Raw genomic sequence first — 22,602 nt, forward strand, 5'->3', positions numbered from 1 at the left:
AGTACTCCCGAGCCCAGGTGGCTATAATTGTCACAGTAGCATGACGGTTTCTTAGGCAGTGCCGCCTGAGGGCTCGAAGATCATGCGCATTCAACAGTGGTTTCCGACCTTCCCCTTAACGCATTGAGATGTCTCTGAATTCTCTGAATCTTTTCACAATATTGTGTACTGTAGATGTTGAAAGACCTAAATTCTCTGCAATCTTGCGTTGAGAAATGTTCCTTTTGAACTAACAACTCTCTCACGAATTTTGGCACAATGGGGTGAGCCATGACCCATCCTTGCTTGAAAAGACTGAGCCTTTGATGAACGCTACTTTTATACCCAGTCATGATACCTCACCTGCTACCAATTAGCCTGCTTAATGTGGAGTCTTCCAAACCGGTGTTACTTGAATATTCTGTGCACTTTTCAATCTTATTTTAACTCTGTCCCAACTTTTGTTGAGTGTGTTGCAGCCATCAAATTCTAAATTTGTGTATATTTACAAAATACAATTAAGTTGGTCAGTAAAACTATTGAAAATCTTTTCTTTGTACTTTTGTCAGTTAAATAAAGGTTCACGTGAATTAACATATCACAGATTTTTGTTTTTATTGCATTTTGGAAAATATCCCAACTTTTCTGGAAATGGGGTTTGTAGTTAAAAAAGTGGACATTGAATCCATATTTGTGATCTTCTGCTGCTGTAGCCCATCTACTTCAAGGATTGGCATATTGTGCATTCAGAGAAGTTCTTCTGCACACCACTGTGGTAACGTGTGGTTATTTCATTTACTGTCAGCTTGAACCAGTCTGGCCATTCTCCTCTGACCTCTCTCATTAACAAGGTATTTTCACCCACAGAACTGCCGCTCACTGGATGTTTTTTTTTTGTTTTTCCACATCATTCTCTGTAAACTCCAGAGACTGAAAACCTCAGGAGGTCAGCAGTTTCTGAGATACTCAAACCACCCCGTCTGGCACCAACCATCATTTCACAGTCAAAGCCACTTAAATCACATTTCTTCCCCATTCTGATGTTTGGTCTGAACAGCAACTGAAATTCTTGACCACGTCTGCATGCTTTAATGCATTGAGTTGCTGCCACATGATTGGCTGATTAGATATTTGCATTAAAGAACATGTGTACAGGTGTATCTAATAAAGTGACTATTCAGTGTATTTTTCTCCAAATACATGAAGTTGTAACTTACACACTTCTTCTTCACCTCAGCATAGAGTGTCCAGAAGACTTCCATTGTCTCAATTACAGTTAAATCCACTGCTTCATCCTTGCAATTCCTGCTGGATCAAAAGCAAATGAGCAAAATCAAAATTATAACTGCACCTCTCATTATCTCCAGTGGAAAACTTCCGTCAATATTCCCTCCACATCTCCCTTTCTATCCATGGTCATTCCTGTTCCTTATTTGCAACACACACAAAATGTTGGTGGAACTCAACAGATCAGGCAGCATCTCAGCATCTTTGGAGAAGTAAGAGTCGAGACCCTTTAACGGCACCAGAAAGAGAGGTGGCAGAAGACAGAACTCATTCTGAATATTGTGGTATTATGTATTTACATGAAATAGACATCACTGAAATACTGGGATTTTTCAATGCTGAAGATCACGAGTAACATGTACAAAATGCCGGAGGACGCTGAAAATATCACCGGGATCTCTCTTCCCAGCCCCTTCCCTCCGCCATTCAGGACATATATCAGAAGCAACACACACAACAAATGCTGGTGAACGCAGCAGGCCAGGCAGTATCTATAGGAAGAGGTATAATCGACGTTTCGTATGGGCCCTAGCTATGCCTGCCTTTTTGTTGGCTTTGTGGAACAATCCATGTTCCAAGCCTATACTGGTATCTGTCCCCCACTTTCCCTTCGCTACATCGACGACTGCATTGGCGCTGCTTCCTGCACGCATGCTGAGCTCATTGACTTCGTCAACTTTGCCTCCAACTTTCACCCTGCCCTCAAGTTTACCTGGTCCATTTCCGACACCACCCTCCCCTTTCTTGATCTTTCTGTCTCTGGAGACAGCTTATCTACTGAAGTCTACTATAAGCCTACGGACTCTCACAGCTACCTGGACTATTCCTCTTCCCCCTCTGTCTCTTGCAAAAATGTCATCCCCTTCTCGCAATTCCCCCATCTCCACCGCATCTGCTCTCAGGATGAGGCTTTTCATTCTAGGACAAAGGAGATGTCTTCCTTTTTTTTTAGAGAAAGAGGCTTCCCTTCCTCCACCATCAACTCTGCTCTCAAACGCATCTCTCCCATTTCACGCACATCTGCTCTCACCCCATCCTCCCGCTACCCCACTAGGAATAGGGTTCCCCTTGTCCTCACCTACCACCCCACCAGCCTCTGGGTCCAACATATAATTCTCCGTAACTTCCGCCACCTCCAACAGGATCCTACTACCAAGGATATCTTTCCCTCCCCCCATCTCTCTGCTTTCCGCAGGGATCGCTCCCTGCGTCCCTCCCGGCACTTATCCTTGTAAGCGGAACAAGTGCTACACATGCCCTTACACTTCCTCCCTCACCACCATTCAGGGCCCCAGACAGTCCTTCCAGGTGAGGCAACACTTCATCTGTGAGTCAGCTGGGGTGATATACTGCGTCCGGTGCTCCCGATGTGCTTCGGATCTCCCCCTCCCCCTCCTACTTTCAAATCTCTTACTATCTCTTCTTTCAGTTAGTCCTGACGAAGGGTCTCGGTCCGAAACGTCGACTGTACCTCTTCCTAGAGATGCTGCCTGGCCTGCTGTGTTCACCAGCAATTTTTGTGTGTGTTGCTTGAATTTCCAGCATCTGCAGAATTCCTCGTGTTTGCATTTTTATATATCAGAAGTGTTGCATATGTAGTACCTGCAGTATTGTCAAAGGCTCCTCCCATTCTTTCCATAGTCTCTTTGACCTCCTGCCAATGGGCAGAGGATACTGCAGAACAAGAACCACAACTGTCAGGCTGGGCAACAGCTTCTGCCAGGCTGTTAGATGCAAACCCTGCTGCCATCCAGTACACATGTACACCCTTGTCTGAATGCCCTGCCCCACTCCCCAACTCGAAGACACACTCACATCCTGCACTGGTCACGTTTCATCTCATATTGCTGCTGTTTCACATATCTATCTATCGGACTGTTTGTTTTATTATGATAGCGTCAGTAATATTACACTGTCTTACAGAAACATGTCCCTCACACTTTCAATCTTCAGACCATGCCCCTCAGGAGCTTGTGCTGATATTATTTTGTGACTGTATGTGCTGGATCGTAACTCTATGTGCTGTGTGTGACTGTATGTATTGTGTTTTGTACCTTGGTCCCAGAGCAACTATGTTTCGTTTTGCTACAGCAGGGGTGATTGATAGGTTCGTGGCCTAAGGTAGAAGCAGATGAGTTATACAGCTCTCATTACGTGCACGTGCAGTTCAACTCTGAGTGAAAATGCAGAAAGTGTGAAGTTAATAACTCATCTCCTTCTACCTTAGGCCACGAACTTATCAATCACCCCTGCTGTGGACCACTTTCTGGAGGACCAAGACGCCAACTTCTACAAAGAAGGGATCCGTATGCTCCACGACCGCTGGACTAAGTGTGTAAATGTAGGAAAAGTAAATGTGCCTAGGTTTTCTAAAATTGACTCTGTCTACCTCGGGGGGGGGGTGTGTGTGTGTGTGTGTGTGTGCGCGCGCACGCACACCCATGTAGAGATAGAGAGAGAGCGCGAGACAGAGATATGGAGCGAGAGAGAGAGATACACGAGGGGTGATTGATAAGTTTGTGGCCTAAGGTAGAAGGAGATGAGTTATTAACTTCAATCTTTCTGCATTATCACTCAAAGAGGGGAGGGGGACTGTTTCTTTAACGTTGAGTGTGTGTCTTCAGGCTCCTATATCTCCTCTCTGATTGTAGTAATAAGAAGAGGGCATAACGTGGGTGGTGAGGGTCCTCAATGACAGGTTCTGCCTTTTTCAGGCATCGACTTTTGAAAAGCCACAGCAGTCAGGTCTCTGGCACTGAATCTTGATCTGTGGCTTTGAAGGGAATGACGGAGAAGAGGTGAACTGAGGTTGTAGGGGATTCGTTGGTTAGGGAGGTTCTGTGTACGAGAACGAGAATCCTGGATAGTACGTTGCCTCCCGGGTGCCAGGGTCAGATGCGTTTTGGACTGTCCACAGCATTGTTAAGTAGGAGGGTGAGCAGCCAGAGGTTGTGGTCCACATTGATATAAATGACATGGGGAGGAGGAGTAACGAGGTCCTACAAAGTGAGTTCAGGGAGTTAGGTGCTGGGTTAAATGCTAGGAACTCCAGGGTTGTGATCTCAGGATTGCTACTTGTGCCACATGCTTGTGAGGCCAGAATTAGAAAGATTATAGTTTAACACGTGGCTAAGGAGTAGGAGGGAGGGCATAAGATTTTTGGATCATTGGATTCTCTTCCAAGGAAGGTGGGACCTGTACAGAAAAGACGGTTTACACCTGAACTGGAGGGAGACTAATATCCTAGCGGGAAGGAGGCTTGTTAATGATGGTGTGGTTTAAACTAGAGTTGCAGGGGGATGGGAACCGAGTGCCAGAACAGATAGTGGAGAGGTTGTGGAGACGGATGTTGGTAAGACCTCAGACAAAGTCAGGCATCAAATGGTTGAGCATTGAGGAACTAAAGTTTGAGCTGCATATATTTCAATGCAAAAGAAGTATTGTAGGAAAGGTAGATAAGCTCAGTGGATGGATCAACATATGGAATTATGAGACTGTAGCTATTAGAGAGACTTCGTTGCAGGAGGAGCAGGACTGGCACCTCAGTATTCTGGGGTTCTGCTGTTTTACATGTGACAGAGCGGAAGGGATTAAAGAAGGAGGGGTGATATTACTAGTCAGGGAAAATATCACAGCAGTGCTTTGCCAGAACAGACATCGGAGCAGAATTAGGCCATTTGACCCATCGAGTCTGCTCCACCATTTCATCATAGCTGATCCTTCCTTTCCCTCCTCAGCCCCGATCTCCGGCCTTCTCCCCATAACCTTTGATGCCATGTCCAATCAAGAATCTATCAGCTCGGTCTTAAATACACCCAACAACCTGGCCTCCACAGCTGCCTGTGGTAATAAATTCCACAAATTCACAGGCACTCGGTTCCCATGCCCCTGCAACTCTAGTTTAAACCCCACTATGCAGTATTAACAAACCTTCCCGCTAGGATATTAGTCTCCCTCCAGTTCAGGTGTAAACCGTCTTCTCTGGCTAAAGAAATTTCTCTACATTTCTTCTTTTTTTTTAAACAAATGGATGCCCGTCTATCCTAAGGATGTGCCCTCAGTGATCCTCAATGAGATCCCCTCACCCTTTTCATTCAGAAGAATGAGAGGAGATCTTATACAAACATGTCAAATTATGAAAGGAATAGAAAAGAAAGAAGCAGAAAAGTTGTTTCCACTGGTAGATTTAGGACGGAGATGAGGAGGAACTGCTTTTCCCAGAGAGTGGTGAATCTGTGGAATTCTCTGCCCAATGAAGCAATGGAGGCTACCTCAGTAAATATATTTAAGAAAGGCTGGGTAGATTTTTGCATAGTAGGGGAATTAAGGGTTATGGGGAAAAGGCAGGTAGGTGGAGATGAGTCCATGGCCAGATCAGCTATGATCTTATTGAATGGCCGAGCAGGCTCGATAGGTCAGGTGTCCTACTCATGCTCCTATTTCTTATGTTCTTCTAAATTCCAGCGAGTATAGACGCAGAACTATCAAATGTTTCTCGCAAAATAACCCTTTCATTCCCGAAATCATCCTTGTGAACCTCCTCTGGACCCTCTTCAATGCCAGCACATCTTTTCTCAGATGAGGGGCCCAAAACTGTTCACAATACTCAATGTGAGGCCTCACCAGTGCCTTATAAAGACTCAGCATCACATCCTTGCTCTTGTATTCTAGACCTCTTGAAATTAATGCTAACATGGCATTTGCCTTCCTCACCACCGACTCAACCTGCAAGTTAACCTTCAGGGTGTTCTGCACAAGGACTCCACAAAGTCCCTTTGCATCTCAGATTTTTGGATTTTCTTCCCACTTAGAAAATGGTCTGCACATTTATTTCTTCTACCAAAGTGCACAAACATGCATTTTCCAACATTGTATTTCATTTATCACTTTCTTGCCCATTCTGTCCAAGTCCCTTTGCAGCCTCCGTTTCCTCAACACTACCTGCCCTTCCACCAGTCTTCGTATCATCTGCAAACTTGGCAACAAATCCATCTATTCCATCATCTGAATCATTGATATACAGCATAACAAGAAGTGGCCCCAACACTGACCCCTGCAGAACACCACTCGTCACTGGCAGCCAACCAGAAAAGGATCCTTTTATTCCCACTTGCTGCCTCCTACCAATCAGCCAATGCTCTAACCATGCCAGCAACTTTCCTGTAACACCATGGGCTCTTAACTTGGTAAGCAGCCTCATGTGTGGCACCTTGTCAAAGGCCTTCTGAAAGTCCAAATATACTACATCCACTGAATCCCCTTTACCTATCCTATGTGGAATCTCCTCAGAATTCCAACAGGTTCATCAGTCTAGATTTTCCCTGAAGGAAACCATGCTGACTTTGTCCTATCTTGTCCTGTATCACCAAGTACTCCATCACCTCATCCTTAACAATTGATTCCAACACTTTCTCAACCACTAAGGTTAGGCAAATTGGCCTATAATTCAGAGGTTGAGTCTGTGATAAAGAAGACAAATACAATGTTGACATTTATTTCAAGGGGAATAGAATATAAAAGCAAGGAGATAATGCTGAGCCTTTATTAGACACTAGTCAGGCTGCACTTGGAGTATTGTCAACAGTTTTGGGCCCTTTATTTCAGAAAGGATGTGTTGTCATTGGAGACAGTCCTGATGAGGTTAACAACGATTCTGTCTGGGAATGAAGGAGTTAACAAAATGAGGAGCATTTGGCAGCTTCGGACCTGTACTCACTGGGATTTAGAAGAATGCTGGGGGCGGGGAGCAGGAGAGAGAATCTCATTGAAACCTACCAAATGTTGAAAGTACTAGATAAGGTGGATGTTTCTTATGGTGGGGTTATCCAAAACTAGAGGGCACAGCCTCAAAATTGAGGGGTGACCTTTTACAACAGAGGTAAGGAGAATTTTTTTTTAGCCAGAGAGTAATGAATCTGTGGAATGCTCTGCCAAGACTGCAGTGGAGTTCAAGTCCATGGGTATATTTAAAGCGAAATTTGACGTTTGCCTGATCAGTCAGGGCATCAAAGGATATGGCAAGAAGGCAGGTGTATGGGGTTGAGTGGGAGCTGGGATCAGCCATGATGGAATGGTGGAGCGGAGTTGATGGGCTGAATGGCCTAATTCTGCTCCTATGTCTTATGGACCTTCTGACTTGGTTGGGCGGGTGGAATTAGCAAAGTGGGGGGGGGGGCAGAGAGTCAGGTCCCCAGCAGAGTTCGGAAATGAAATACTAATGGAAGGTTGTTTGCAGGTTTGTCACAGTAGCTGTCAACACTTGTCACATTCAGAGATACAAAAGATTCAGAAGAAGATACAGCCTAACAATGGAGAGAAAAGTAATGACAGGTCCATCTTCCTGTGGTGGATTGTGCTGGAAAGCTCTGGCATGTCGTACAGCAGCAGAATCCGCCCACTCAGTTTGCCAGCTCAGCAATCTCCTAAGCACACAAAACTATGGGGAGAAGACAGCAGAATACACACAACTCTTTACTCCAGCTCCAATGAACTCTCGATATGTTCAGCAGCTGGCTACCTTGAATGTGACGCAGAAAGTGAAAGAAAATGGCAGGGAATGGGGTGACTTCACCTGCATGCACCAGGGAACATAGGATGTACAGGCCCTGTGGCCCACTCGGTTGTGCTTATCTGTTCATCTATTCTGGAGCCCACATGGCCCATCATCCATGTGCCGATCTAAGAGCCTCTTAAATGCACCAAATGTATCTGCCTCCATCACCATCCCTGGCAGTGGATTCCAGGTACCCTCCACTCTCTGTGTAAAAAATAACACTGCATCTGACATCCTCCCTCCAATCAAGTTCCTGGGTGTGAATATCTCGGAGGATCTAACCTGGTCTCAACTTATCAATGCAGCTATCAAAAAGGTAAGACAGCTGCTATATTTCATCAGAGTTTGAGGAGATTTGGTACGTCACCTAAAATGCTCAAAAGCCTCTGTAGATGTACTGTGGTAAGCATTCTGACAGGCTGCATCACCGGCTGGTATGGTGGGGGGTGGCGGGGAGGGCTACTGCACAGGATCGAAAGCCTCTTCCTCTCTGCCATCCGATTCCTAAATGGACATTGAACCCATGAATACTACTCCACTACTTTTTTTATTTTGATTATTTTGCACTACTTATTTTATAATAACAGGCATCCGTTAGCCTCGTGAGACCATGGATTTGCGCTTTGGAAGGTTTCCAGGGCGCAGGCCTGGGCAAGGTTGTATGGAAGACCAGCAGTTGCCTATGTATAGACATATATACACTTAATGTAACTTAGTTTTTTTCTCTTTATTCATCATGCATTGCACTGTTGCCAATCAAGTTAACAAATTTCATGACACATGCCAGTGATAATAAACCTGATTCTGATCTTAAAGTCATACCACCTCATAATAGCCATTTTTGCCCAAGAAAAATTGTGCTGGCTGTCAACTCAATCTAAGGTTCCTATACACCTCTATCAAGTCACCTCAGTTTTAAGGTGAGAGAAAAGGATTTGAAGGGATCTAAAGAAAAGGGAAATAAAAGCTAGCTTCCCAGGAATGCAAAAAACATCAGCTAAAAACTCCCACTTCCGTGGTAGACCTAACCTTAAAACTCTCATATCACTGCCTGCCAACTTTCTACAAAGCAACTTGTCTCTGCACTATGGGCTCAAAGTCTGTATCTGGGCTCTATGACCCTGTTGCAAGTCAGGTTAGAACCTTGCCTGAATGCGCTGGGAACATAATTGAGTGTCTGTGGCAATCTCATGACCGGTGCTTGATGATAAGATTAAAAACTCAATCAAGTGTGCTGTCAGAGAAAAAAGCATCCATCATCAAGGACCCTCACCACACAGGCCACACTCTCTCCTCACTGCTGCCATTGGAAAGGAGGCACAGGAGCCTCAGGACTCGCACCACCAGCTTCAGGAACAGTTATTACTCAACCATCAGGCTCTTGAACCAGAGAGGATAACTTCACTCACCTCAACACTGAACTGATTCCACAGCCTTTTAAGGACCCTACAATTTGTGTCTTCAATATTTAGTGCTTATTCATTTATTATTACTTTTTTCCTTTTTTGTATTTGCAGCTTGTTGCCTTTTACACAATGGTGGTTTGTCAGTCTTTGTTATGTGTAGTTTTTCACTGATTCTATTGTGTTTCTTTCTAATTACTGTGAATGCCCACAAGAAAATTAACCTCAAGGTTGTATATGAATCTCAGGGTAGTATCTGGTGACATTGATAATAAGTTTACTCTGATTCCTTTAACTTGATTTCTAACTTTTGGCATTTATAGCTCTACCTTTTAGCATCAAGACAAAACTGAGCACCTATTACAGCACATTACAATCTCAGCTCGTTTGCCCAAATGACAACTATTTTGACTGTAAAGCATTATGCTAACCACTACGCTACCATGCCCCCTTTCCAGCTTCAACTGATCAGAATAGCACACAGTATTGAATGTGCGGTATCACCAATGTCTTGTGCAGCTGTACCTCAGCCAAGGCTTTGGAGAGTGAGGGTTCAAAGTTCAAAGTAAATTTATTATCACAGTGCATACAGTTTATGTCTCCATATACAAGCCTGAGATTCATTTTCTTGGATTCACAGCATATCCAAGAAACACAATAGAATCAACGAAAGACTGCACCCAACAGGACGGACAAGCAACCAGTGTGCAAAAGACAACAAGCTCTGCAAGTACTAAAGAGAAAAAATAATAGTAAATAAGCAATAAATATGGAGAACATGAGATGAAGATTCCTTGAAAGTAAGTCCATAGGTTATGGGAACAGTTCACTGATGGAGCAAGTGAAATTGAGTGAAGTTATCCCCTCTGGTTCAAGAGCTTAATAGTTGAGGGGTAATAACTGTTCGTGAACCTGGTGGGTCTTGAGGTTCCTGTACCTCCTTCCCAATGGCAGCAGTGAGAAGTGAGCATATCCTGTGTGGTGGGGATCCTTGACGATAGATGCTGCTTTCCTGCAACAACACTGTGTAGAGGTGGTCAGTAGTGGGGAGGACTTTACTCATGATGGACTGGGCTGTATCCACTACTTTTCGTAGGATTTTCTGTTCAAGGGCATTGGTGTTTCTTTACCAGGCTGTGACGCAGCCAGTCAACATACTCTCCACCACACATCTATAGAAGTTTGTCAAAGTTTTAGTTGTATTCCAAATCTCCACAAATTCCCAAGTAGAGGCACTGTGGTACTTTCTTTGTAATGGCACTTATGAAATGATAACACGAAAGAACTTATAAAGTTGCTGACCCTCTCCACCTCTGATCCCCCTCCAAAGAGGACTGGCTTATGGACCCCCTGGTTTCCTTCTCCTAGGGTCAATAATCAGCTCCTTGATCTTGCTGACATTAAGTGAGCCTGGAGTTGCAAACAATCCAGGAAATTGTGTTTTATTCATTACTTGAGATTTGTCTTGAAAAGAAGTACAGCAAGGAGCTTGCACAGTGTCAAAGTCAAGGTCACTGACTCTCAGCAGCCTTGCCTTGGGATCCTCACATTCTGTTGCTGCTGAGATACACCACACACAACATACAAGTCCAAGAGCTCCACTGGTAAATTTTCTACATGTCCTTACAAACTGAATGGTGCCACAGTATCATCAAGTTTATTATCACTGACACACTGAAATTTTACACATGAGAAAATCTGCAGGATAACACAGAAAATGCTGGAGGAATTCAGCAAGTCAGGCAGCATCCATAGGGAGAAACAAAGAGTCAATGTTTCAGGCCGAGACCCTTCATCATGAGTCCTCCAGCATTTTGTGCGTTTCCCTGTTATGAAATTTGCTGTTTTGTGGCAGTAGCGCAGCGTAATATGTAAAATTATAATGAATTACAAGTACAGTATATACTGTACATGCATATATAATGCAAAAAGAGAAGAAAAATAGTGTTCCTGGAGCATAGCAGTTAGTACGCTTTACAGCACCAGTGACCTGGGTTCAATGTCCATCACTGTCTGCAAGGAGTTTGTACGTTCTACCCCATGACCGTGTCGGTTTCCTCCAGGTGCTCCAGTTTCCTCTCATGTCCCAAAAGCATACAGGTTTGTTGATTAATTGTTCACATGTGTGTAATTGGGTACTGCGGGCTCTTCGGACTTGTTACTGTGCCGTATCTCTTAAAAAAAACTAAAGAATATTCAGCCCATCAAATCTATGCTGACTCACAGACCAATCCCATTCCATGTGTAGTTTTCCCTCTAACCTTTTCTCCCTATATTCCCATCAAAATTCTACCTTCCACTTATATTAGAGGTAATTTACAGTGGCTAATTAATCTACTTTAGGACGTGGAAAGAGACTGGACTACCTGGAGCAAACCACACGGTCAAAGGGAGAACATGAAAATTCCACACAAGCAACATGATCTTACATCTCGTGCTAGAATAGCATTACGCTAACCACTATGCTATCTTGCCACCCTTATGAGCCTAATTCTTTAAATAATGTTCAGCGTGAAACTTCAGTGAAATTAAAAGCTGTATATTCTGTGTAGGAATAGTGTCAGATGTGATTCAGGTCAAAATGTTCTGGTAAGTCTCTCCTGAAGAAACTATGAGCAGTAAACTACAATTGCTGTCACTTCAGTGAGCTTGATGCCAGAGAAACAGTGCTAAAGCATAGAAATTGCTGGCAGAAAAATATAAATATCAACATTAACTTATATGCAGTAGAAACATCGCAAACTGATTAATGCATATTACTTCTGCACAATTTGGATATTTTGAGAATTGCACAGATATTTCTAGGCCTCAATCCTATATGAATAACAGCATTATGCCACATCAGATGCACTAATATGTTCTAATATTAAGCAAATAAGCCACTTTCAGCCTATCACAACCATGCCATCTCATTGAACAACCTATCCACTTAAAACCTTTCCAGGGCCACTTTCCACATCCATTCGATCTGCAGTGCACTGTACTAAGGTTACAGTCTGATCACGTCACTGTTTCAGTTATGAATTAACATTGTGTGGAGAACTCACCCAAACACTGAATAGATTACACAACCTCACTTTCAAGGACTCTATGACTTGTTCTCAATATTTATTACAAATTTATTTATTATTTCTTTTTGTATTTGTACGATTTGTTGTATTTTGCACATTGATAGTTTGTCCATCTTTGTGTGCAGTTTTTCATTGATTTTCAAACATATGGAAATCTGCAGATGCTGGAAATCCAAAGCAACATGCAACACACACAAAATGCTGGAGGAACTCAGCAGGCCAGGCAGCATCTATAGAAAAGAGTAAACAGTTGACGTTTCAGGCCAAGATCCTTCATTAGGACTGGAAAGGAAGATGAGAAGTCAGAGTAAGAAGGTGGGGGGAGGGGAGGAAGAAGTACAAGGTGGGAGGTGATAGGTGAAACCGGGAGAGGGGGAAGGGTGGAGTAAAGAGATGGGAAGTTGATTGGTAAACGAGATAAAGGGCTGGAGAAGGGAGAATCTGATATGAGAGGATAGAAGACCATGAAAAAGGGAAGGAGGAGGAGCACCAGAGGGAGGTAACAGACGGGTAAGGAGTTAAGCTGAGAAAGGGAAAGGGGGTGGGGAATGGTGAAAGAGAGGAGGGGGGCAGTTAAAGGAAGTTCAAGACCCCGATGTTCATGCCATCAGGTTGGAGGCTACCCAGACGAAATACAAGGTGTTGCTCCTCCAACCTGAGTGTGGCCTCATCACAACAGTAGAGGAGGCCATGGATTGACATATCGGAATGAGAATGGGAAGTGGAATTAAAATGGGTAGTCACTGGAAGATCCTGCTTTTTCTGGTAGACAGAGCGTAGATGCTCGGTGAAGTGGTCTCCCAATCCACGTCATGTCTCACCGATATACAGGAGGCCACACTGGGAGCACGAAACACAGTAAGTGACCCCAACAGACTCACAGATGAAGTATTGCCTCACCTGGAAGGACTGTTTGGGCCCTGAATGGTAGTGAGGGAGTAGGTGTAGGGGCAGGTGTAGCAATTGTTCTGCTTGCAAGGATAAGTGCCGGGGGAGATCAGTAGGGAGGGACAAATGGAGAAGGGAGTCACATAGGGAGCGATCCCTGCGGAAAGCAGAAAGTTGGGGGGGGGGGAATCCCGTTGGGAGATGGCAAAAGTTATGGAGAAATATGTGCTGGATGCGGAGCTGGTGGGGTGGTAGGTAAGGACAAGAGAAACCCTATCCCTGGTAGGGTGGCAGAAGGATGGGGTGAGGGCAGATGTGTGTGAAATGGAAGAGGTGCGTTTGAGGAGAGCGTTGATGTTGGAGGAAGGGAAGCCCCTTTCTTTGAAGAAGGAGAACATCTCAGTTGTTCTGGAACAGTGAATGCTCAGTTGTTCTGGAGACAGAGAAACTGTGAAAAGGGAATAGCATTTTTACAAGTGGCAAAGAGTGGAAAATTGATTCTACTGTGTTTCTTTGTATTTACTGTGAATGCCCACAAGAAAATGAATCTCAGGATAGTATATGGTGACGTAATAAATTTACTTTGAACTTTGGTAACTGTCTGCCTTGGTCCATCTACAAGGATACTTTGATTTCCTCTTGTTTACCAGAACACCACATTTTTTGCAGATCTCACACTGCCGACAGTCATATGCTGAACAGACAAAGCACTGTTCCTCACTGCATGGTTAATGAGTACATTGTGGACTGGAGCTGCAAGCTTACAGATCCCACCTTGCATTCACCATAATAAAAAACTCGACAATGAAGAGTGAACTCCAAAGAAACATCTATTTTCCATTTTCTCATTTAATCTACATCCCTCACAATACTGCTGATGAGGCGTTCCAAATATTTTGAGATGGCACGGTAGCATAGCAGTTAGAGTAATGATATTATAGCACCAGCAACCCGGGCTCAATTGCCACCGCTGTCTGGAGGGAGTTTGTACGCTCTCCCTGTGACCGCATGAGATTCCACCAGGTGCTCCGGTTTCCTCTCACATTCCAAAGGCTAGGATTCATAGGTTAATTAGTCACATAGGTGTAATTGCGGAAGAGTCTGTTACTGTGGTGTATCTCTAAATAAAATAAATAAATAAATCCTCACGCTGAAGATGGTTTGACGGACCCATTGTTATGGCTGCGAGTTTAGGACACATGGTTGAATACGTTTTGACAAAATGGTTCCTCCTATAAATGGTACACACTCCAGCTGCTATAAAACCTCATAAACAATGAAATGAAAGATTTCATCGACAGATGAGGAGCTAAAAGATACAGGTTCGATCTGTGCACTGATTAACAGGTCAAAATTGGAAAAATAATCTTTAGAATTTGGAAGGGGTATTGGCAGTATTACATAGAACACAGTACAGCGAAGGGAACAGGCAATTTGACCCATGATGTTGTGCCAAACTAATTAAGCTAATGATACCCAATTAATCTAATCCCCTCTGCCTGCTCATGATCTATATCCCATCAGTCCCTGCAGATGCCTATCTAACAGCCTTTTAAATGCCTCTATAGCATTTGCCTCCACCTCCACACCTAATAACACATTCTAGCCATCCAACCATTCTGTGTTATGCCACCTTAAACTTCCACCGCTCACCTTGAATCCATGACCTCTTCTATTGAACATTTCGACCCCAGGATAAAGATATCAGCTGTCGACTCTACCTATGCCTCCTATTATTTTATAAACTTCTTTCAGATCTCCCCTTAGCCTCTGCCACTCCAGTGAAAACAACCCAAGTTTGTCCAACCTCTCATTATAGTACATGCCCTCTAATCCAGGAAGCATCTTGGTAAATCTATTCTGCACCTCTACAAAGCCTTCAATCCTTCCTATAATGGGGCAACCAAAACCGTATACAAAAACAATCAATAAGCTCCAAGACCTTGGCCTCAATACCTCCCTGTGGAAATGGATTCTCAATTTCCTCTCTTGCAGACCCCAGTCAGTTCAGATTGGCAACAAGACCTCCTCCACAATCTCCATCAGCGCAGGTGCACCACAGGCTGTGTGCTTGGCCCCCGCACTACTTGCTTTACACTTATGACCCTGTGGCTAAACACAGCTCCAATACTATATTCAAGTTTGCTGATGATACCATTGTCATTCATTGAATCAAAGGAGGTGAGGAATCTGGCTGAGTGGTGTCATAACAACAACCTTTTATTCAATGTCAGCAAAACCAAGACACTGATTATTGACTTCAGGAGTGAGGAAACCAGAGGTCCATAACTCCTCACCAGGCGATCAGAGGGGCAGAGGGTCAGCGGGTCAGCAACTTCAAATTCCTCATTTCTGAGGATCTGTCCTGGGTCCAGGACACAAGTGCCAGTACAAAGGAAGTACAGCAGCACTTCTACTTCCTTAGGAGTTTGCAGAGAATCCACATGACATGTAAAACTTAAATTTCCATAGATGTGTGGGAGAGTATATTGACTGGCTGCATCACAGTCTGGTATGGAAAGACCAACACCCTTGAACGGAAAATCCCACAAGTAGTAGAAGATACAGCCCAGTCCATCACGGGTGAAACCTCCCCACTACTGAGCACATCTACATGAAACACTGTAGCGTCCATCATCAGGAAACCCCACCACCCAGGCCAGGCTCTCTTCTCACTGCTGCCATCAGGAAGGTGGTACAGGAACCTCAGGACTCACACCAGCAGGTTCAGGAACAGTTATTACCCCTCAACCATCAGGCTTCTGAAACAGAGGGGGTAACTTCACTTGCCCTATTACTGAAATGGTCCCACAACCAATGGACTCACTTTCAAGGACTCTCCATCTCATGTTCTCAATATTTATTATTATCGTTTTTCTTTATGCATTTGCCCAGTTTGTTGTCTTGTGCACTCTGGTTGAATGGATTAGTTGGCAGACTTTCATTGATCCTGTTACAGTTACTATTCTATAGATTTATTGAGTATGCCTGCTCGAAAATGAATCTCAGGGTTGCACATGGTGGTATATATGTACTTTGTTAATAACATTTACTTGAACACTCCAGATGCAGCCTATCTAGAGTTTTATAAAGCTGCAACATAACTTCCCAACTTTTCAACATAAAGCATTAACCAATAAAGGCAAGCTTGCCACACGCCTTCTGTACCATCCTATCAATCCGTGCAGCCACTTTCAGGGAGTTATAGATTTGGACATGTGACACGAAATAACAGTGAATGTACAGTGTCCCGCACTAAAAATTGACTGAATGGATGACTGTAATGAAAGAAATTTTCAGCGGAACATATAAGAATGAGGGGCGATCGTACTGAGGTGTATAAAATCAGGAGATGAATTGATAGGGTCGATGTGCACAGAGTCTTTTCCCCACAGTTGGAGAATCAAGAACTAGAGGGCACAGGTTTAAGGTGAGAGGGGAAGAGATTTAATAAGAATCTGAGGGACAAATTTTTCACTCTGTATATAGAAAAAGCTGCCAGAGGAAGTGGCATTATCAACTATTTAAAGATATTTGGACAGAAACACATATAGGAAATGTTTAGTGGGATATGAGGCAAACACAGGTAAATGGAACTCGCTTAGATGGGAGCCTTGGTCAGCACGGAGCAGTTGGGCTGAAGAGCCTGTCTCTGTGCTATAAGACTCTGTAAATTCAACTGTGATGACGCCCACAGTACAATAAGTGCAGAAATGTAAAATAACTTGAATAAAATACCAGAGAGTGGTCAATCTTGGTGAAACTACACTCCAAAATGAGTGTCAGTAGGTCTTCAGAAAATGACCCATAATAGTTGATGGGTGAGATATGATCCAGGTGTGTATAGATGGGACTAGGAGAAATAACAGATTAGCATGGACTCAATGGGCCACAGAGACTGTGCCTATGGGGTAGTACTCTATGACCATGTGGGATTGATTCAATCTCCTTTCACCTACACAGAGTTTGAGCTGTTGTTCACACAGATGTGCTGTGTCAATTGTTTAAATAAACTTACACTTTCTGACTGAGCAGCAGTCCTTCCTGGGCCCACCTGAGGTAACGTGTTGGCTCGTGCTGTTGTCTGAAGAGCAGCTCATCAAACACGTGTATAAAGGCAAGGTGGCAGTGCCGCAGGTAACATTCCGAGGGCATCCTGCACCAGTCAAAAGCCATCTCTCCTGAAAAGGTCAAGAATGGGAAGAGAAGCATCAAAGATGAACAGAATGCAAAACACATTAACTTCAGTCTTCGCTATCAGATAACTTAGATTACACAGTCTTGCCAAATACATTGCTTTCCTGATGCTGCCCAGATTAGACAGCATGTCTTATGAGGATAGGTTGCACGAGCTTGGGTTTTTCTCTTTGAAGCAAAGGAGGATGAGAAGTGACTTGACTGAATTGTACAAGATGACAAGAGGCATAAATCGAATGTACAGCCAGAGACATTTTCCAGAGCAGTAATTACTAATACAAGGGGGCAAAACTTAAAGGTGATTGGAGGAAAGTATAGGGGAGGAGGTGTAAGTTGTTGGTTGGTTTGTATGTTTGTTTGTTTGTTTTTTCATACACAGAGTGCACTAAGTGCATGGACCACCCTGCCAGGGGTGGTGGTAGAGGCAGATACATTAGGAACATTTCATAAACTCTTAAATAGGCACATGGATGATAGAAAAATGGGAGGGAAGTGTTAAATTGATCTTAAGAGTAAGTTAAAAGGTTGGCAAAACATTGTGGGCCGAAGGGCCTGTACTTGAGTGTAATGTTCTATGTTCTAACATCTCAAAGGTTCTTAGAACCAAAGTGTAGTTGCTGTTGTACTGTAGCCAAGGCAGCACTTATTTTTTTGCACAGCAAACTCCCATAAGCAGCAATTTGACATTCAGACAAGCAAGATATCGATTAATAGCAAGAGTAAGCCACATGGCCCATCAAGCCTTGACTTCAATACAGTCACAACCAATTGTAATGCGGAATGATGGTAGTGATGGCAATGATTGTAATCTCAATTCCGCATTCCTGCCCAACCATGGCAACCCTTCATACCTTTGCCCATCATATCTATCAATCCTGATGCAGGATCTCAATCTGAAACGTTGACCATCTTCAGAGATGCTGCCTGCCCTGTTGATATCCTTCAGCGGGTTGGTTTTGCTCATGAATCTATCTAACATTGTTTGAACATTATTCAAATACTTCTCTTTTAGCTCCCTCTGAGAGGGATGCTCTGTTTGGTAATGTCAACAGAAGGATAAAACTGGGCACTGGGGAAAAAGGGTCGGCACAGTAGCATAGCAGGTAGAGTAACACTTCACAGCGCCGTTGATCCGATTCAATTCCCACAGCTGCCTGTAAGGAGTGTGTATATTCTTCCTGCAACTGTGTGGGTTTCCTCCAGGCACTCCAGTTTCCTCCCACCATACCAGTTAGTGTTAGTGAGTTGTGGGCATGCTATGTTGGCGCTGCAAGCGTAGCAACACTTGCCGGCTGCCCCAGAAAATTCTCGGACTGTGTTAGTTGTTGACACAAGCAAAGTATTTAATTTTAAGTTTTGATGTACATGTGACAAATCTTTAAACTCCCTTGCTTACCTTTTAGAGTAAAATTTTATTATCAAAGTACATATACAGTATGCAACCATATACAACCCCAAGGTTCAATTTATTGTGGGCATACTCAATAAATCTATTGAATAATAACTGTAACAGAATCAATGAAAGACCACCCAACTAGGGTGTTCAACCAGAGCACAGAAGACAACAAACCATGCAAGTGCATGAAGAAGAATCAATAATAATAAATAAATAAGCAATAAATATCGAGAAAATTAGATGAAGAGTTCTTGAAAGTGAGTCCATTGATTGTGGGAACATTTCAGTGATGGGACATATTAAGCAGTATTGACAGAGTAGATTCCTAATAAGAATTAGATGTAGGTCAAATTTAATTTCCCAAAAATCAATCTAGTTTTGGAGGAAAGAAATCAATCTGATTTTGGGTGGCAAGGTACTGTGGCAGTTAGCTATTACAGTGCCAGCGGCCCAGGTTCAATTCCCACTGTTGTCTGTAAGGAGTTTGCACATTCTCCCCATGACCATGTGGGTTTCCTCTGGGTGCTCCGGTTTCCTCCCACATTCTAAAGACATATGGGTTAGTAGGTTCATTGGTCACATGGGTGTAATTGGGCAACGTGGGCTCAATGGGCCGGAAAAAGTCCAATGTTTTATAAAAGAGGCACATAAGAAGCTGTTTGATAGTATCAGTATTCAGGGGACTGGAGGCAGCACATTAGAGTGAATTGTGGAATAGAAGGGCATGACAAATAAATGCAAAAAACTCTGCAGTCCTGCTCTGTCATCCAACAAGATCAGCTCAACACAATGCCTTGATGCCTTTAATGTCCAGAAACCCATCAATCTCAGTTTGAAACTGAAACCGCAGATCCTTTCAGGCGGAGACTGCACGATTCACCCACCTCTGAGTGAATAATATCACGGAAGCACAGGAAACACAAGAGCTTCTAATTGTAGACTCCAGGAGAGGGAAACCAGAAATCTGTGAGCTAGTAATCATTGGAGGATCAGAGATGCAGACGGTCAGTAACTTTAAATTCCTGGGTGTCACTATCAGAGGATCTGTCCTAGACCCTTCATATAACTATAATTGCAAAGAAAGCACGACAGCACCTCTACTTCCTCAGGAGTCTGCAGAAGTTCAGCATCTCACCAAAAACCTTGGCAAACTTCAGCAGATGTGTAGTGTAAAGTGTGCTGACTGGCTGCATTACGACCTGGTATGAAAACACTTGAGTGGAAAATCCTACAAAAGGCAGTGGATTTGGCTCAGTACATCACGGGTAAAACCCTCCGAACCATTGAGCACATCTACATGAAACACTGCCATAGAAAAGCAGCTTCCATCATCTGGGGGATCTCCCATCCACTGTTACCAACCTCATAGTTCCCACACCCCGCACCTCCCGTTTCTACCTCCCACCCAAGATCCACAAACCTGCTTGTCCAGGTAGACCCATTGTCTCAGCTTGTTCCTGACCCACTGAACTCATATCCGTATACCTCGATTCTGTTTTATCCCCCTAGTTCCTACCTACATCCATGACACCTCACACACTTTTGATCTTTTCAAGGATTTCAAGTTCTCCGGCCCCCATCATCTTATTTTCACTATGGACGTCCAGTCCCTATACACCTCCATCCCCCACCAGGAAGGCCTCAAAGCTCTCTGTTCTTTTCTGGACACCAGACCTCACCAGTTTCCCTCTTCCAGCACTCTCCTCCGCCTCGTGGAACTTGTCCTTACTCTCAATAATTTCTGCTTTGGCCCTTCCCACTTCCTTCAAACAGTAGGGGTAGCCGTGGTACTCACATGGGTCCAAGCTATGCCTGCCTGTTTGTCGGCTACTTGAACAGTCTACGTTCCAAGCCTACACTGGTGACTGTCTCGCACTTTTCCTACGCTACGTCGACGACTGCGTTGGTGCTGCTTCCTGCACCTGTGCTGAACACATCGACTTCATCCACTTTGCCTCCACCTTCCACCCAGCCCTCAAATTCACCTGGTCCACTTCTGACACCTCCCTCCCCTTTCTCGATCTTTCTGTCTCAATCTCTGGAGACAGCTTATCTACTGATGTCTATTATAAACCCAGTGACTCTCACAGCTACCTGGACTATTCTTCTTCCCACCCTGTTACTTGTAAAAACGCCATCCCCTTCTTTCAATTCCTCCATCTCCACTGCATCTGCTCTCAGGATGAGGCTTTTCATTCTGGAATGATGGCGATGTCATCCTTTTTCAGAGAAAGGGGCTTCCCTTCCTCCATCATCAACGTTGCCCTCGACCGCATCTCTTCCATTTCACATATGTTACCAAGGATAGGGTTCCTCTTGTCCTCACCAACCACTCTGTGTCCAGCACACAACTCTCCGAACCTCCGCCACTTCCAACGGGATCCCACCACCAAGCACTCACCACCCCACTTTCTGCTTTCCACAGGGATCGTTCCCTACACGACTCCCTTGTCCATTTGTCCCTCCCCACTGATCTCCCTCCTGGCACTTACCCTCGCAAGAGAAACAAGTGCTTCACCTGCCCCTACACCTCCTCCCTCACAACCATCCAGGGTCCTAAACAGCCCTTCCAGGTGAGGTGACACTGCAATTGTGAGACTGCTGGAGTCATTTACTGTGTTCGGTGCTCCCAGTGTGGCCTCCTGTACATCGATTAGACCTGACGTAGATTGGGAGACCACTTCGCTGAGCATCTACGCTCCATCCGCCGGAACAAGCGGGATCTCCTAGTGGCCACCCATTTTAATTCCACTTCCCACATGTCCATCCATGGCCTCCTCCACTGTCGTGATAAGGCCACACTCAGGTTGGAGGAACAACACCTGTATTCTGTTTGGGTAGCCTCCACCTGATGGCATGAATATCCATTTCTTGAACTTCTGGTAATGCCCCCCAACCACCCTCCCCCTCACTTTCTCCATTTCCCTCTCTCACCTTATCTCACCAATCAACTTCCCAGCTCATTACTTCATCTCTCACCCTCCAGGTCTCACCCATCACCTGGTGTTTCTCTCTTCCCTCCCACCACCTTTTAAATCTACTCCTCAGCTTTTTTCTCCAGTCCTGCCAAAGGGTTTCCATAGATGCTGCCAGGCCAACTAAGTTCCTCCAGCACTTTGTGTGTTGATCCATCATCAAAGATCCTCACCACCCAGGCCATACACTTTTCTCGCTGCTGCCATCAGGTAAAAGGTACAGGTGCCTCAGGACTCACATCACCAGGTACAAGAACAGTTACTACCCCTCAGCCATCAGACTCTTGAATAAAAGGGGATAGCTACACTCATTTAAGGACTCTTTTATCTTGTTATTTATTTCTATTTATTTATTATCTGCATTTGCACAGTTTGTTTACAGTTCACAGTTCCTGATGTTTTTAGTTTACAGATCCTGTTTACAGTTACTGTTCGATAGATTTGCTAAGTGTGCCCACAGAAAAAGAATCTCAGAGTTGTATGTGGGGACATGTATGTACTCTCATAATAAATTTTACTTTGAAATTTGATCTTTCTGCAGATGCTGGAAATCCAGAGCAACCCACATAAAATGCTGGAGGAACTCAACAGGTCAGGCAGCATCTATGGAGGTGAATAAAGAGTTGTTGTTTTGGGCCAAGACCCTTCATCAGGACTGGAAAGGAAGGAGGGGAAAGCCAGAATAAAAAGGTGGGGGAAAGGAAGAAGTACACGCTGGCAGGTGATAGCCGAGACTAGGTGAGAGGGGAAGGTGGGAGGATGGGTGAGGGGGGACGATCTCAGAAGCTGGGAGGGGATAGGTGGAAGCAGAAAAGGGCTGAAGAAGAAAGAATCTGATAGGCGAAGAGAGTGA

The 22,602-nt window shown here is 44.2% G+C and overlaps 1 protein-coding gene across 1 annotated transcript in view; it reads right to left on the reverse strand.

Moving 5' to 3' along the window:
• The window catches only part of LOC134340888 (uncharacterized), a 167,734-nt gene that overhangs the window by 113,412 nt on the left and 31,720 nt on the right, over positions 1-22,602 (reverse strand). The window contains exons 3-4 of the mRNA XM_063038461.1: positions 17,200-17,362; positions 1,197-1,287 (exon numbers count right to left, since the gene is read on the reverse strand). Of these exons, the coding sequence (XP_062894531.1) occupies positions 1,197-1,287; positions 17,200-17,362 (254 nt within the window). The remainder of the gene's footprint in view (positions 1-1,196; positions 1,288-17,199; positions 17,363-22,602) is intronic.

Source organism: Mobula hypostoma, chromosome X2 (genome assembly GCF_963921235.1).
Source record: "Mobula hypostoma chromosome X2, sMobHyp1.1, whole genome shotgun sequence".
NCBI classification, from domain to species: domain Eukaryota; kingdom Metazoa; phylum Chordata; class Chondrichthyes; order Myliobatiformes; family Myliobatidae; genus Mobula; species Mobula hypostoma.